General features: G+C 42.7%; 1 protein-coding gene across 4 annotated transcripts in view; it reads right to left on the bottom strand.

The window, feature by feature from the left end:
- The window catches only part of LOC117574839 (hemicentin-2), a 137859-nt gene that overhangs the window by 20441 nt on the left and 103490 nt on the right, over positions 1 to 13928 (bottom strand). For 3 of the 4 annotated variants that reach the window (XM_052007820.1, XM_052007823.1, XM_052007822.1), the window contains exons 11-15: positions 13322 to 13480; positions 12029 to 12202; positions 11539 to 11652; positions 8513 to 8546; positions 7112 to 7349 (exon numbers count right to left, since the gene is read on the bottom strand). In XM_052007820.1, coding sequence (XP_051863780.1) covers positions 7112 to 7349; positions 8513 to 8546; positions 11539 to 11652; positions 12029 to 12202; positions 13322 to 13480 — 719 coding nt within the window. The remainder of the gene's footprint in view (positions 1 to 7111; positions 7350 to 8512; positions 8547 to 11538; positions 11653 to 12028; positions 12203 to 13321; positions 13481 to 13928) is intronic. The other variant, XM_052007821.1, reaches the window with a different exon arrangement.

Here is a 13928-nt window from a genome sequence, read left to right as displayed (position 1 = left end):
TTTCTGTTAAGTCACGGCACAGTATTAGCAGATGTGTGTGTGTGTAGTGTATAGGTGTCGATGTGTGTGTCTAGTGTATATATGTGTAGCTGTTTTTAAGAATCTTAGGTCTTTAGTCTTTTGGTTTGCTGTCGTTGTCGTGCCCCATTCTCAATTTCTGCTCACTTATTTAAACAAATCAAATTCAAATCTCAAGCTGTATAAATCACATATTTATCTCTGATAAATAGATTAATTGGTTTATATTTTTGTTTGTGTATGTGTGTTGCAACAAGCGACTGGCGTTGATAACGTCGAGACCTCAAGACCGCCATCAAAGGAATTTTAATTTGACTTTCATTAATTTAAGTGACACACAGAGTTGCGATACGTTGCGCGTTGCATTGCATCGTGTTGAAACGTTGCAGCTACAAACTGCCGATAAGTTGATGGTCAGCCATAAAGCGAGCCATGAATTATTGTTGTCGTTGCTGTTGCAGTTGCAGCACGTTGATAGGCAGGACCTGCCCCATATGCATTATGCAGCAATTGCTGTTGTCAACCATGGTCTTTCTTTCTTCTTTCGTCCCGGCGACAACAACATTGGTTGCCGCGCAAAGCCAACAGCTGCCAGCCAGTAAATTAAGCGGAAAAGTGTGTTCGGCTGGCCCACAATAACAGCAACATGCGGCTGCTACTGCTGCTGCTGCTGCCGCTGCTGCAATGTGCAACAAATGATGAAAAAATACTATGTCTGGCAGTGATAGACTAGCAGATACCCTGTGCATGCTTTAAGAAAAAAAGTTGCCTTGAAAATATAATTTATAAACTCCTTTCCTCGTTAAGCGTTTGGCATTCCCAATCTGCACATTTACAGGGTATCGCAAGGAATACCTCGGCACAAATGGAAACGGGGCAACGTGCCTGGGAAGGGGGACAATGAGTTGGAGGGGATAAGAGACTCCCTGTGTTATTTGCTGCAGTTGGAAATAACTCAGCCGCAAATGAGATAAATTGCGCGCACACAGATAATTGCAATGAAGAGGGACGATGAGAGGGCTTTCAGAGGAGGAAGAGACTGGAGAGAGGGGAATGGAAAGAGGGAATTACATGGCAATCATTTTTACAGTTTGCAAGTCGAGGCTATGAAAATATTTATATGCAGTCGCGTGTTGCAAATGCATTTTGGGGTTTATGATTGAAAATATCGCGCATACGCCGCATATGTTGGCAATAAATGAGAAATTAATGAGTCAGTCGACAGTTGAAAGTCGTCGCTCGTCGCTCAGTGCTTGTCGCTCGTTGCTTTTGTCGTTTGTTTATTACAATTAGTTGTTGTAGTTGTAGTTGTATTTACAGTGATACTTAAAATTAAACACACACAGTTTATTGAAGTCGTACAATAAGTATACGCCGTGGCGCCTCTCGCCATCGCCACAATATATCCTTTTTTGTCCCGCATTTGCTGTGGCATTAATAAATAAATTTAATACGTTGTTGGCGCCTGGATATCTCGTTGTTATTGTATTCTTTTTTTTTTGCTTGTTTCATTTCTTTTTTTCATTACTTGCTTTCAGCTTAATTACAGATTTTCATATTTTATGCGCTTTGTCATTACGTTCGCCGCAGTTTGTTGTAAATTTTACTAGTCGTAGTTTAATTTCCTTTATGTCAACTGGAAGCTCAAATTGTCCTTTCGTATTTCGTATTTTTTTATTAAGCTGCTTTTTTGCTGTATCGTAATGTTTACTATTTAATTTAACTTAATAGCTTTGCAATGGGGGATACATTTGTGACTTTCATTTATTTGGCATAGTCTAACTTCCGCTTAGTGGTATTATTTCAACGTTTACGTATAATAATTTCTGTAACTTTGAGTGGGATTCAACTTGAACTTAACTCACAGAATACTCGCACAATCTTAAGTGTACATTTATGTTTGTATGTAAATATGTATGTCAAGAGTTTTCTTCTTTCAACGATTAGCAGGAAAATTTGATAATTGTGTAATGAAGGAATAATTAATTTTACATAATTTGAGTATCTTACAAGTAGACGAGTAGAGAGGGGATTATGTACTATATACGTTATGGTTTTGCTCTCAACGAGAATATAAATTTGATTTACTCTGTAATTGTGATTCTCTGTGTGTGTTTTTGTGTATTTGCTATTAACTTGGCTAATTAATTTAATTTAACATTACAATTTGTAAGACTTCTCATCAATGCTAATTGAATTGTTTTTATTGTCAGTAGTTTACGATAATGTGGTATACCTAACTATACATACATATACTACGAGTATACATGATGATTACGATTCATATTTAATACATATACATACATAAGCATGAGGCTCATTTACATACAGCTAACATTTACAGCAGTGGATAGTTCGTTAGTTCGGCGCATTTCTTATTCACACGCCGAATCTTACTTTGAATATATGCAATAGTTATTATTTAGTTAGAGTTATTTATATTGTAACAAATGTTTGTCTTTTTTCTCATAGTAAATGCTCAGTTTTGAGTAGTTAATTGATCATTTTGAAATAGCTCTTAAAATGCTTGATTTTTCAGTGAGCAAAGTCTGTTCAGATGAGTATCCAAAATATGGATTCAAATGGTCGTTGTCTTGGCAAAAAAGCCTGTTTTCCAAATTTATTTATCCATCACCTGGAGAATGACTTTTATATAAGTTATATTACAGAATAGTTATAGAAAGTAGTATTTCTCTCGTTCCAATTGCTTTAACTAATGAACAGTTTAAACTCTCACACAGTTGCAGTTTCAATTGCATTCTCAAAACTCGTGTCAAATCCTACGTTGAGCTCATATTGCACATGATGATAAAAGCAATTTTCCAGCAACTGAATGCCGAATTTCTATGCGAATTGAAAGCATTGTCAAACATTTGTACACAGCATTCGAGTGGGTCAATTGGGAGAGCGCTGATGGAGGAGGCAGGACAACGTTAATCCAATCAGCAGCGTTAACAATTTGTAATTGTAATTTGGGCAAACGAAACCCGAATTGTTGCATGGATAAACATGCAACGAGAGGCAGATACGGATACAGACCCAGATACAGACACAGACACTGACAGAATGCAAGCGAAATATTTCGCAGCAATTCGCAGTCGACGGACAGGTGTGGCAGCTGGGAGGCATGCCACACGATCGATAGTAATTTAATCGGTCGCTAACACTCATATTCCAGAATGAAGGACTCGTGTTCACTGACAAAGCCTGCACCAACGGATGCGGATGTGGATGCTGCTCTTGCTGTTGCTGCTGCTGGTGTTGCATGTTGCTGCTGCAATGCTGCAGCAGATCGTCCCAAATTGACTTGTGACAACATTGCGGTGGCCGATAATTTGCCATTGTAGGTGAGAATACTGTTGGCATTGCCATTGCTGCCGCCGCTGCTGCTGTTGCTGCCATTGCTGATGTTAGGCGCTGTTGTTGGCGTTGCGCCGTAATAGTTGAGTGCCGAGATTAGCGGAGCACCAGCCGACGGCGCCAGCGGCTGCTGCTGTTGCTGCTGCTGACTGCGTCGCTTGGCCATGTAATCTGTGGAGGGTGTCGTTGCAGCTGCAACTGCAACTGTACTTGCACCTGTCGCATTGCGCAGCGCGATGAAGGTGTCAAAATTGTCGGCTGTCGAGGAGGCATTCGAGGTGCTCGAGTTGCGACGTGCAACGGCCGCCTGCTGCTGCAGCTGCTGTTGCAAATGCTGTTGCTGTTTCGAGATATGCGATGCGTTGGGCAGAAGCAGCTTCTGCTGTTGGTGCTGCGACATGGACGAGTTCGATGATGATGAATTGGACAGCGAGGATGAGTTGACTGAGTGCGCGGGCGGATGCTGTTGCTGATTTGCGTAGTATTTTCGCAAATTCTCGAGCATATAGCGATTATTTGCACTCGTATTGGTGTTTGCATTTCCAGCTGACAGCATCGTTGTCGCTGTCCCTGTCGTCGCCGAGGGCGTTGTTGCAGCTGCAACTGCTGTCGTCGTTGATGCTGGCTCAGTTTTATGCAGCTGTTGCTGTTGCTGCTGTTGCAACTGTTTGCTGCTGGTGGCATAGAGCGCATCAGTGCCTGGCAAGCCACCAACATCGTTAGCCATTGCTGTTGCAGTTGCCGATGCTGATGCTGATGTTGCAGCTGTGCGCAGCGCATGGCTGCGTTTGTAACTATCTGCCTCACTGCCGCCGGCCATAAAATAGCGCTTGCCGCTGTTGCTGCTACTGCTGCCACTTGCTCCCTGCTGCTGATGACTGCGCGCATAGTGCGCCTCCATGAGGTCGGCGCGTCGTTGCTTTGTGGCATACACCACCTCGGTGGGCACCTCGCCACCGCCACTGCCACCGCCAAATCCATAGTATTCGCCGCGGGCGTACAGTTGCTCCATGGCCTCTGCCTCGTTGTGTCGCAACGGCAAGCGGTCGAAATCGCTGCGGCTGCGACTACGTTGAAAGTGCGCCAAGTAGCTCTCGCCACCCAGAGGCGCCTCCAACGACGACTTGTCCAACCTATCGATTGTTCGTTGCTGCTGCTGCCCGTCAGTTGCAATCGCCTGTCGCTGTAAATGCTGATTGAGCGATTGATAGAATGTGCTCTCGGCGAGATTCTCATTATACGATGTCCTGGCTGCAGGATTGAGCTGTATTTCCCTTTTCCTTTCCTGTTGCAGTTTGCGATGCTGCCAATCAGCAGCTTCGTCGTCGTCGTCATCGTCTTCTTCTTCATCGCACTCATTCATATTGATGCGAATGCGTATATCGCGAGCCATATAATCCGACTCGTTAGACGTTGCCAGCTGCCTGACACTCTCCTCATCCAGTTCGTCAGCCACAGCTACATCTACAACCTCATCATCATCGTCATCATCGTCGTCGTCGTCGTAAAAGAAACGCGCTGATTTGGCGCTTTCGGCTAACAGCAGGTCCTCACTTTCCTCAAGGCCCATCGCATAGTTGGTCAGATTATCAAAGTAGTATTCACACATTTTGTCGGGATGCTCGTAGCGCAATTTGAGCACAGCTTCGCTTCGCTCTCTTTCCCTTTCCTGGTCCAATTGCTGCTGCTGTTGCTTCTCTCGCTCTCGCTGCTGCTCTTCCTGTTCCACGCTCCGCGGTTGCTGAGCTGTTGGACCGCTGAACACGGAAGCGTAATCGGAGCTGCTCATCGAGTCCTCCGACTGCTGTCCACGTCCCGCACGCGCTGAAATGGGCAGTGTGCCCAGATTCTCGTAATTGCTGCTTGCTGCCTGCGATTGACTTCGCTTGTGGCGTTGATTCGCTCTCGTTTCAGATGCCTCTGGCAGCGCTCGCTGTGCGGCGAGAGCACGACGTTGTGCCCCGCTAATGCGACCCACAGAGTGCGCCGACTGTTTGCTGCTGCTCAGCTGCTGCTCGAAGTTCTGCTCGAGATAATGCTCCAGATAGTGGAGATTCTTGCTCAGATCTATCTCGGACTTGTAGCTCTTGTAGATGGTCGCTTGCTTGCCTGCAGCATGCGCCGCAGCGCAGCGCGATTCGTAGTTGGAGATGTGCGCGCGATCGCTGATAAAGCGGAAACTTTCATCTTTGGCTAAAGTGTGGAAGCCGCTAAATTCGCTGCCGCCGCCGCTGCTGCTGGCATCGCTCTGTTGCGCCTTGAAGTTGCGGCACTTCTCGCGTATCTTTTGTATGCCTTGCCGCGTTTTCGCCTGCAACCGCTCAAAGTAATTGGACTTGGGTGTGGTCGAGACAAGGCGTGGTCTGTATGCCGTGTGCTGTATGTCGTAGCCACCGCTGCCTGCGGCACGCATGCTCTGAATGCTCTGTGTGCGATTCGGATATCGATAGCTGAGCTTCAGCTTGGGCATCGATGGCGGCTCTTCCGGTTTGTGCAGCTTGCGCAGCGACAATTGCTTGAAGATGGCGCGCGTGCGCTTCGGTTTGCTGGCCGTGGCATCCTCGGTGAAGTCCTGGCGCTCAAAGCGACGCACAGGGACTCCATGGAGATAATGTGGATTGGCTGGTGTTGCTTGGCGACTGCAATTCGAACTCGACTCGAAGAGGCGACGCAATCCGCGTGAGCTGCTGCGTTGTGGCCGCACATTGGCGCGTATTGCTGAATTGGCGCTATTGGCGCTACGCAGGCGAGGATTAACCCCAAGCGTGAGGATCTCGTCGTCGTGGAATATGGAGAAGGGATTCGTAATCACCGTGGAGTTGTCGCCGGGCGTGGGCGATGGCGATGGTGTTGCTGTTGTCGGTGATGGTGAACGGCGTAGGCTGCTTACGGATCTAGTCTTAAGGCTAATTTTATGCTGTCTAGAGTTAGGATTATTTATGCCTAAATACTGCTTACTGTCTAATACAACTACAACTTTGGCTTCATTGTGTTGGTGTGCTAATTGTTCTTTTAACAGATTCTTCTGTTGTTGCTGTGGTCGCAAGTCTGCCTCGGATCGAGAGCGTCGCTTGCGTCGACGCAAACGTCGCAGCTCCTTTAAGGAGTTGCTCTGCTTGCGAAATCTATAGAAGGGATTGTTGATGCTTAGCTTCTGCAGCAGCAGCTGTGACTCTTCTTCGCTCAATTTACTGTCCCCTGCCCCCGTGTGATGCAGCTGCTGTTGCTGCTCTTCCTCCTCACTGGTCACATTCAGCTGCAGCAGCTTGCCTATGATAGGTATTTGTTTCAGCTCGCAGTTCATGTTGTTCTCAAGCTGTTGCTGCTGCTGTTGTTGTTGATTGCTGCTACTACTATTTTTGCTACTATTTAGCGTACTTGCTAGACTTAGACTATTGCAACTGCCCCCCTTTGACACCAGCATATTGTTGTCGCTACTGCTGCTGTTGCTGCTGCTGCCTCTGGCTGCATCTGAGCTTCTGTCCGCTGGTGTCGTTTCAATTGTGTTGTTATTACTACTATTGGTCAGTGTGGTTGTTGTTATGCTTGAATTATTATTGTTATTGTTGTTCTTGTTGTTGTTACTATTATCGTGTTGTTGTTCATGTTGTGTTTGTAGTTGTAGTTCTTGTTGTTGTTGTTGTTGTTGTTGCTGTTGAAGCTCGTTGCTTTCGCTATCAACTGCCTGCTAGACCCTAGTGGGCGGTTGTAATATCATTGCAGCCATGCGTACCTTCATTGCCTCCGGCGAGCCATGTCCTGGATACTGTTGTTGCGGATGTTGTGAAGCGGCATGCAACGCGGCCGCTGCCGCTGCTTGCTGTTGCTGCTGCTGATGTTGCTGTTGCTGCTGCTGCTGTTGTTGCTGTTGCTGCTGCTGATGATGATGGAAGCCGGCGGGCGTGGTGTAAATTGAATCACCTTGGGGGCCACTTGTGCTATCCGAGCGTGATTTCAAATCAGCCTTTTCGCTGCGGGCGACAAACAAAAACGCAAAAGTCAGAGAAAAGTGTCTTATCAAAAAACCCAGACGACGACTTGGTGACAATTGTGTTTGTTGTGGGGATGTGAATGAGAGGAGGCTTTCCTAATTTGCGGCCATTGATTGGCAAATTTTATGCCTGTCGCATATCTAAATATTCATCTATTTTCGCTGCCTAGAGGCAATTGCTGTAGTAGCTGGGGATATTAAATACCCGCCGAAATTTCTATTGCCTAACATTTTGATTGATCCAACAATTTTATGAATTTCAATGCTGTTGTGTGTTTTTTTGTGTGTGTATAGTTTTGGGAGTAAAGTTTGGCGCAGGCGGTCGGACGCTTGACTGGTCGCATAAATAATAAAATGCTGTTGGCGATGCGGTGGCAGCGTTGCCAAATATACTTATAGCGGAAATTCAAAATCCATTTCCGCTGCAGCTCACACACAGACACAGACACATACACAGACACACACGCAAAAGCGTTTCCATAATGGCGCGCCCCAAAAACTATGCTATGCAATTGCATTTTCGCTTTTCCGAGTGCGTATGTGTGTCTGCTTGTAGCATAAGCGAAATATGGTAATTTTTAAATGGAGGAAATGGAGAGGAGGCGTGGGAGGTGGCGGCCAAGTCAAGCGGCGAGCCAAATAACCGCCACGGCCTCATAACTCATGTCAGCCAAAACGAACGCTGCAATGAGCGATTGTTAAGGGGCGTGTCAGTATTTGTGTCTGTGTCTGCGCTCGCTGGCATCTCGTTTTATATGTGTGTGTATGTGTGTGTGTGTGTTTGGTTGATGCTGTGTGTGCGTGCGGCAAAACACTGAAATATTTTTCAAACAAAAGTCGACTTGGCAATATTGAATATATGAAAAACGTAAAATATTTCACAAGCACACACGCTGCTGTGGCCGCATTATTCATTGCTTTGCTCATAAAGTGTGTGTGTGTGTGTTTGTGTGTGGCCAGTCGGGACGCATAAATTGGCACGCCAGCGCCACCTGTTGGCTGCTCGTTGCACTGCACAGCGCACGCCTTTTATAAAAATGTATCATAACCGGCCACCATTTGTTGTGTTAGTGTGAAACTGTGTGTTTGTTGGGGTGTTTGTGTAGAGGTGTGTGTGTGTGAGGGTGTTATGCTTCAACTTACCTGTCCTTATCCGATGATTTATAGCCAGTGGAACCTGCAAAACGAGTAAAAGTAATGCATGAGTTTCGAGCACTTGTTCGTCTGGTTGGTTATTTATATATTTTATTTCTTATAACACGACTTTTCGCGGTATTCTGAATAAACGAGTATGTGTCTAGCAGAAACTTGACCTTTAAATACTCTAAGCAGAAACTATTCAAGTATTGAGAAAAGTGTTAGCACTTATAAAATATAATGAAGTTAATATATATTTATGAGTCAATAATAAACGTATGACTAAATTAATAACACTTAAAGTGCCAAAATTAAACTATTTAATAATCCATGAAGCATTTTATTTCTCTTTCAATATGAAAGTATAGTCGTAATCTGAATAAACAGAAAAACGTTTACTCTGAAGGTTTTAAGTGAAATCATTATAGTAACATTATTTGTTTAGGGCTGTCGTCAAATTAGTTGTGAAAACGGAGGCAAAGAAAAATATATACTTGTATATACATAAATAGCTGGTATGATCGACCCACTGACTTTTTAAATAAACGTACAAATAAATGTAATTATACTAGGTAGTACATCAAAAAAAAAAATATTTAGCTTGATTTATTATGTGACCGAGATATATTCAACATATGTTGGAATTTTTAAAGAATTTTGAAACTCTATTTTTTAATTTAGCTACCCATTTTTATCGCCTTTAAATTTGTGGAGTATAAAATACTGATATTATTCGTATTTATAGACTGATTGACGGACTTAGATGGATGGCTAGACGGAGCCACAGATGCAACAACACACGGGTGCATGCAGCGACAGATACATCTGCAGATACAGATACATTTGTAAAATACATTTTACACTTTGACAAATGAGGCGTGAACCAATTGATGGCAAAAGGTGTAAAGTTGCGATGCCCAAAAAGTAAAAGAAAAAGAAATACAGACACTCGGATGGATAAAGAATGAGGTAATTTTGATGGATGTATACTAGATGAAATTGTGCTTTCCTTCGATTGGGAGGTGTAGTTTTCCTCACTTGAAGATATGTCAAATGGCATTTGATAACTTGGCAACTGCCAACTGGGAAACTGGCAACTGGCGGCAGCTGTGTCTCAAATTTCAACATTTTCCCAGCGAAAATTGACAATTTGATTGACAACTGATAAATTGCACGCGCCGTTGTAGCATGCCAAGGATTGATCCCCAATTTTGTGGGCAACGTTGGATTTAAAGCACGCAACCGAATCCCAAAGCACAATTTCAGTGTGTGCAAAAAAAACTTTTTAGAGTAAATGTCCTTGAATAAGTTCCCCCCAAACGAAAGTGAAAGAGGCTGAGGGGGAAAAAGCAGAAACTTTTCTTTTTGCCTTCTTTTAAGTCAAATTGTTTTCTTATGCTTCTTTTAGCTGTTTGTAAATTGTTTTACCAAATGTGCATTTTAATTGCGCGTTGAGCAAAACTTTTGCCGCTTTCTGCTTGGATTTTGATTTCTAATTAGCCTGCCCCGTTCCCCCTTTTCTTTTTGGCAGAAAATTTAACGACTTTAAGCAGACGCATTAAAAGGACAGAAAAGAATGGAGTCGTCGCTTTGAAATGCGAGCTGCGTCCTTACAGGACCTTAACCCTTTTGTCTTGGCCAACTGACCGCAGGCATGTTGGCGGCGCAAAATGTGCTAATGAATATTTTATGAGATTTATTTGAGTTGCCAGTTGCCAGCGGAAACAAAGAAAAATATAAAAATAAAAATCAAGTAAAGAAAACAAAAACACCAAAATAAAAAACAAGCAAAATAAAGGCGCGGCTATTCTGGCACATTTCTTTGCTCGTTTTTTTCCATCATGTTTTCTCTCTCAGTCGTGTGTTTGTGCAGCAAGTTTTTTGTGTTTTTGCAATTAGTGTGACAGGAACGTGGCATGCCGCTGAGGGAAGCGGCACGGAGACGGGCACGAGACGTTCAAAGTTCGTCGCCATCTGCCAGAATAATGAAGAAATGCTTTAATTGTTGCGGCTTTGAGGCGTTTGTAATTAATATTCGCTGCTGTTTGAGTTCCTAATTGTTGTTTTTGTTTTTGTTTTCAGGTCCTTTTGCTGTTGTCTATCTAATTTTTTTTTTGCTTCGTTTTTGGTTCTACTGTTTTTCCTACTTTTTTGTGGGGTTTGTTTTGAGACGAATTCAATATTTTTAATGAGCAACTCCTTCACGCTGCACTTTGCTATCGCATTCCATTATCCCACCCTTTGGCTTCAACTTACAAATTGAAGAGAATGTTTTTGGAAAGAGAAATAGGTACTTATTTTGATTTAAACAACTCTTATCAGAGCTTTGAAATTATTTATGCGACTGCAATATATTTGCAAGAAAATAATGAGTAATTAAAAAAACCCTGCTATTTATCATTGCATATCAAATTATTAATAAGTTAATCTTAACAATAGTGATTATTTCTATACAGAGAAGCTTTCTTATATAATATAAAATTAAAAATAACTGAAAGACTCAGTAGATCATAAATACACTACACTACTTTTGTTTATTAGGTGTGGATATAGCAACAAATTTTCAATTATTTTACAATGCCTTCAAACAAAAAACTATTAATATTTGCATGTTTTAACAAAATGTAGTTACAAGTACAAAATTATATACTTCCATGTCACAATTACTAAAGTTCTTTCCTTTGTAGGCAAATTTTTGAATAATTTTAGATTTTATAAAGAATATTTTAAATACTTCCTTATTAAAAACTCAAGAGATTATTAAAATAATACTGAATAGCCATATGCATTAATAGGAATAACTACAATGCATTGCAATGTACTAAAAAGTCTCTTCTATAAACATTTATAATAGTCTCATTTCTGAATATATATGGATGTAGCTAGTTATAAATCCTTCAAATACTTCGGTTAAAGTCAAAAGATATTATTCAGATACAGTCGCAGAAATAGCTTTGCATCGGTGTAATTTGAGTATGCGAATATAAAATCATTTAAAATTATAAAAATGGAATGTAGCTGGTTGAACTCACCCTTGAAGCAGCACTTCTTGCTCTTGATTGCATAGATGCAGAGGCAGATCAGGATGAAAATGGCAGCCATGCAGCCGCCGGCGACGCCCAGCAGATAGCTCATCTCCAAAGGTTCTACACGATGTGGGATGTGTGTGTTGAGGGGGGCAGCGATGGAATCGAGTTGTTAATTTGTTGTTATCGGCAGCGTAAAAAGAATTTTACATTTTATATATGGTTTGATTTTAATTGAAGTAATTAATGTCTGCATTCCATATGGGAAATAGTTAATGACTCTTTTTTTTATCATTTGCATGCAATGCGTAAATATTAAAATTAATTAATGAGCGAGAGTTATGTGAGAGTGAGCTCAAGTGAAGCTGCACTTGTGGATATCCTGTAAAGCATGTTGAAGAAGTGTGCTTCAAAGTGCTTTGCAAGGCTGTCCGCGTGTGTATTCGTGTGTGAACTTATGTGTAAATGGTAGGAAAATAAAGAAAACACTATGCACCTGCAAACGTACCCTCCACAATTAAATGAATGGCATGGCGATCGGTGCCTCGTTCGTTCTCGACGACGAGGTAATAGGGACGCGAGTCGTGCTCATCTGTGTGATGAATCTGCAGTGTGGACAGGTAGCAATCCTCGCGAGTGTCCTGCAGCATATCCTCAGCATGGAAGCGGTCTAAAAAGTGAATACAAAGCAGAGAGTCAGATATGTAAATAGCAATTTTATGGATATTTCCGGTTAAATGGCGCGTATTTTAATTGCATATCATACAGACAAATAATAGCACTAAAATTACAAACAATTTGTCGATGCATAAATTAAATTCGCAATACGCATAAAAAATGAGATATACATATATAGAGAGAGCGAAAGAGCTATTAAAGAGCGGGGGCGAAACAACAGGGCGTATGTGCAACAAGGAAAATGTCGCAACACGCCCGCTGCATGCGCTTCGTTTGATTTCTGTCAGTGGCAAGTACGCCGGATTACACGCACGGAGACACAGACGGACAGCGAGACTGATGGGCAGACCGACAGACAGACAGAGAGACAGACAGGCAGGCAGACGCGACACACGGACTGAAGGGCAGACAGACAGCCGGATGCACACGCAGACAAGCTGAAAATGAAGAGTAATGCGCGAGATTTGTTGGTAGCGTTGCTGCAAGCTCGAGGTGGCGCCACAATGCAGTTTAAACTGAAAAACGAGCTGCATATGCGAGCTGCAGCCTGACTCTGGCTCTGACTCTGTGTATTTGGCTGTCTGTTGAATCCTGGATTACAGCCTGGACTGACAAGCGTGGGAAGTCTGTTCCGAGTGTCGTCGAAGAGAGAGAGAGAGAGAGAGTGGGACATGGAAGAAGGGACAAGGGGCAGCTGCCAATGCTAATGCCACAGTAGAGCAGCTTGATGCTGGCATTTGTCTGATTTTGGCCATGTAATTTGTCTTGATTTGTGCGTCATGTGGCACGTCCCATTGCCTAGCTGTCCTGGCCACACGTATCACGTATGCTCAACGTTTGTTCAATGTCAAATTTGCGGAAAAGGTTTGTTAATGAGCACTCAAGCGTGCAGTGAAGCCAACAAAACACACACACAGCATCAGAGGCCAGCTTTTGGCTCCCGCTGTGCGTGACGTGCAACGAGCGTTTGATGCCATCCATGTGGCTGCCACAGCCGTTGCCACAACCGCAGCGTTAATTGAGTTGCGGCTTATTGAAAAAGAAAAACTACAACTAAGCATCTAATTGCATTTTCATTAGCTGCCCAATGAAGCGCATCAAGTATACGCACCTACGCCAGAACCAGCCTCCAGACGCAATGAACCCCATTCCCAGGCAACGCGCAGCGGCCTCGGATCCGCACAGACGACCATTGTCAGGCTTGCGGACTCGCCTCGTTTAACGGACACCGTGTGCATGGATGGATGCAGACGAAGCACTTGCGGAGCACCTGCAAAAAGTGTAAAGAAACAAAGAAAAGAAAATCAGCTTTGATAAAGCAGAGAGAGAGATAGAGAGAACATTTCTATTAACTTTGATGATTCATGTAGCTGCAGTTGACACTTGTTCATATAAATTACGCATACGCAACGTTTGTTGAATAACAATAATGAATAATTCAAAACCTCAATCGACAAATGCCACACGTTTGAAAATAAAATCAATTTGCAAATCATTAATTGCTATCCTTTAACATTTTTTTTTCTATATAATTATTTAACAAATTCGATTTTATAAAGTGTGTGTATACATTAATTATGTATTTTACATTATATTTTTTTTTAGCTTTTTACCTTTGATTATTCATTTATTTCTAGATTGCTGGCTATTTTATTTATCATATGTAAAGAAAATGCGTTGACAAATATTGTTGATTTTTACTACAAGTTCTAGTCGCA

This window comes from Drosophila albomicans, chromosome 2R (genome assembly GCF_009650485.2).
Source record: "Drosophila albomicans strain 15112-1751.03 chromosome 2R, ASM965048v2, whole genome shotgun sequence".
Lineage (NCBI taxonomy): Eukaryota > Metazoa > Arthropoda > Insecta > Diptera > Drosophilidae > Drosophila > Drosophila albomicans.
The sequence above is the reverse complement of the archived record's forward strand: the minus strand, read 5'-3'. Positions and strand labels throughout refer to the sequence as shown.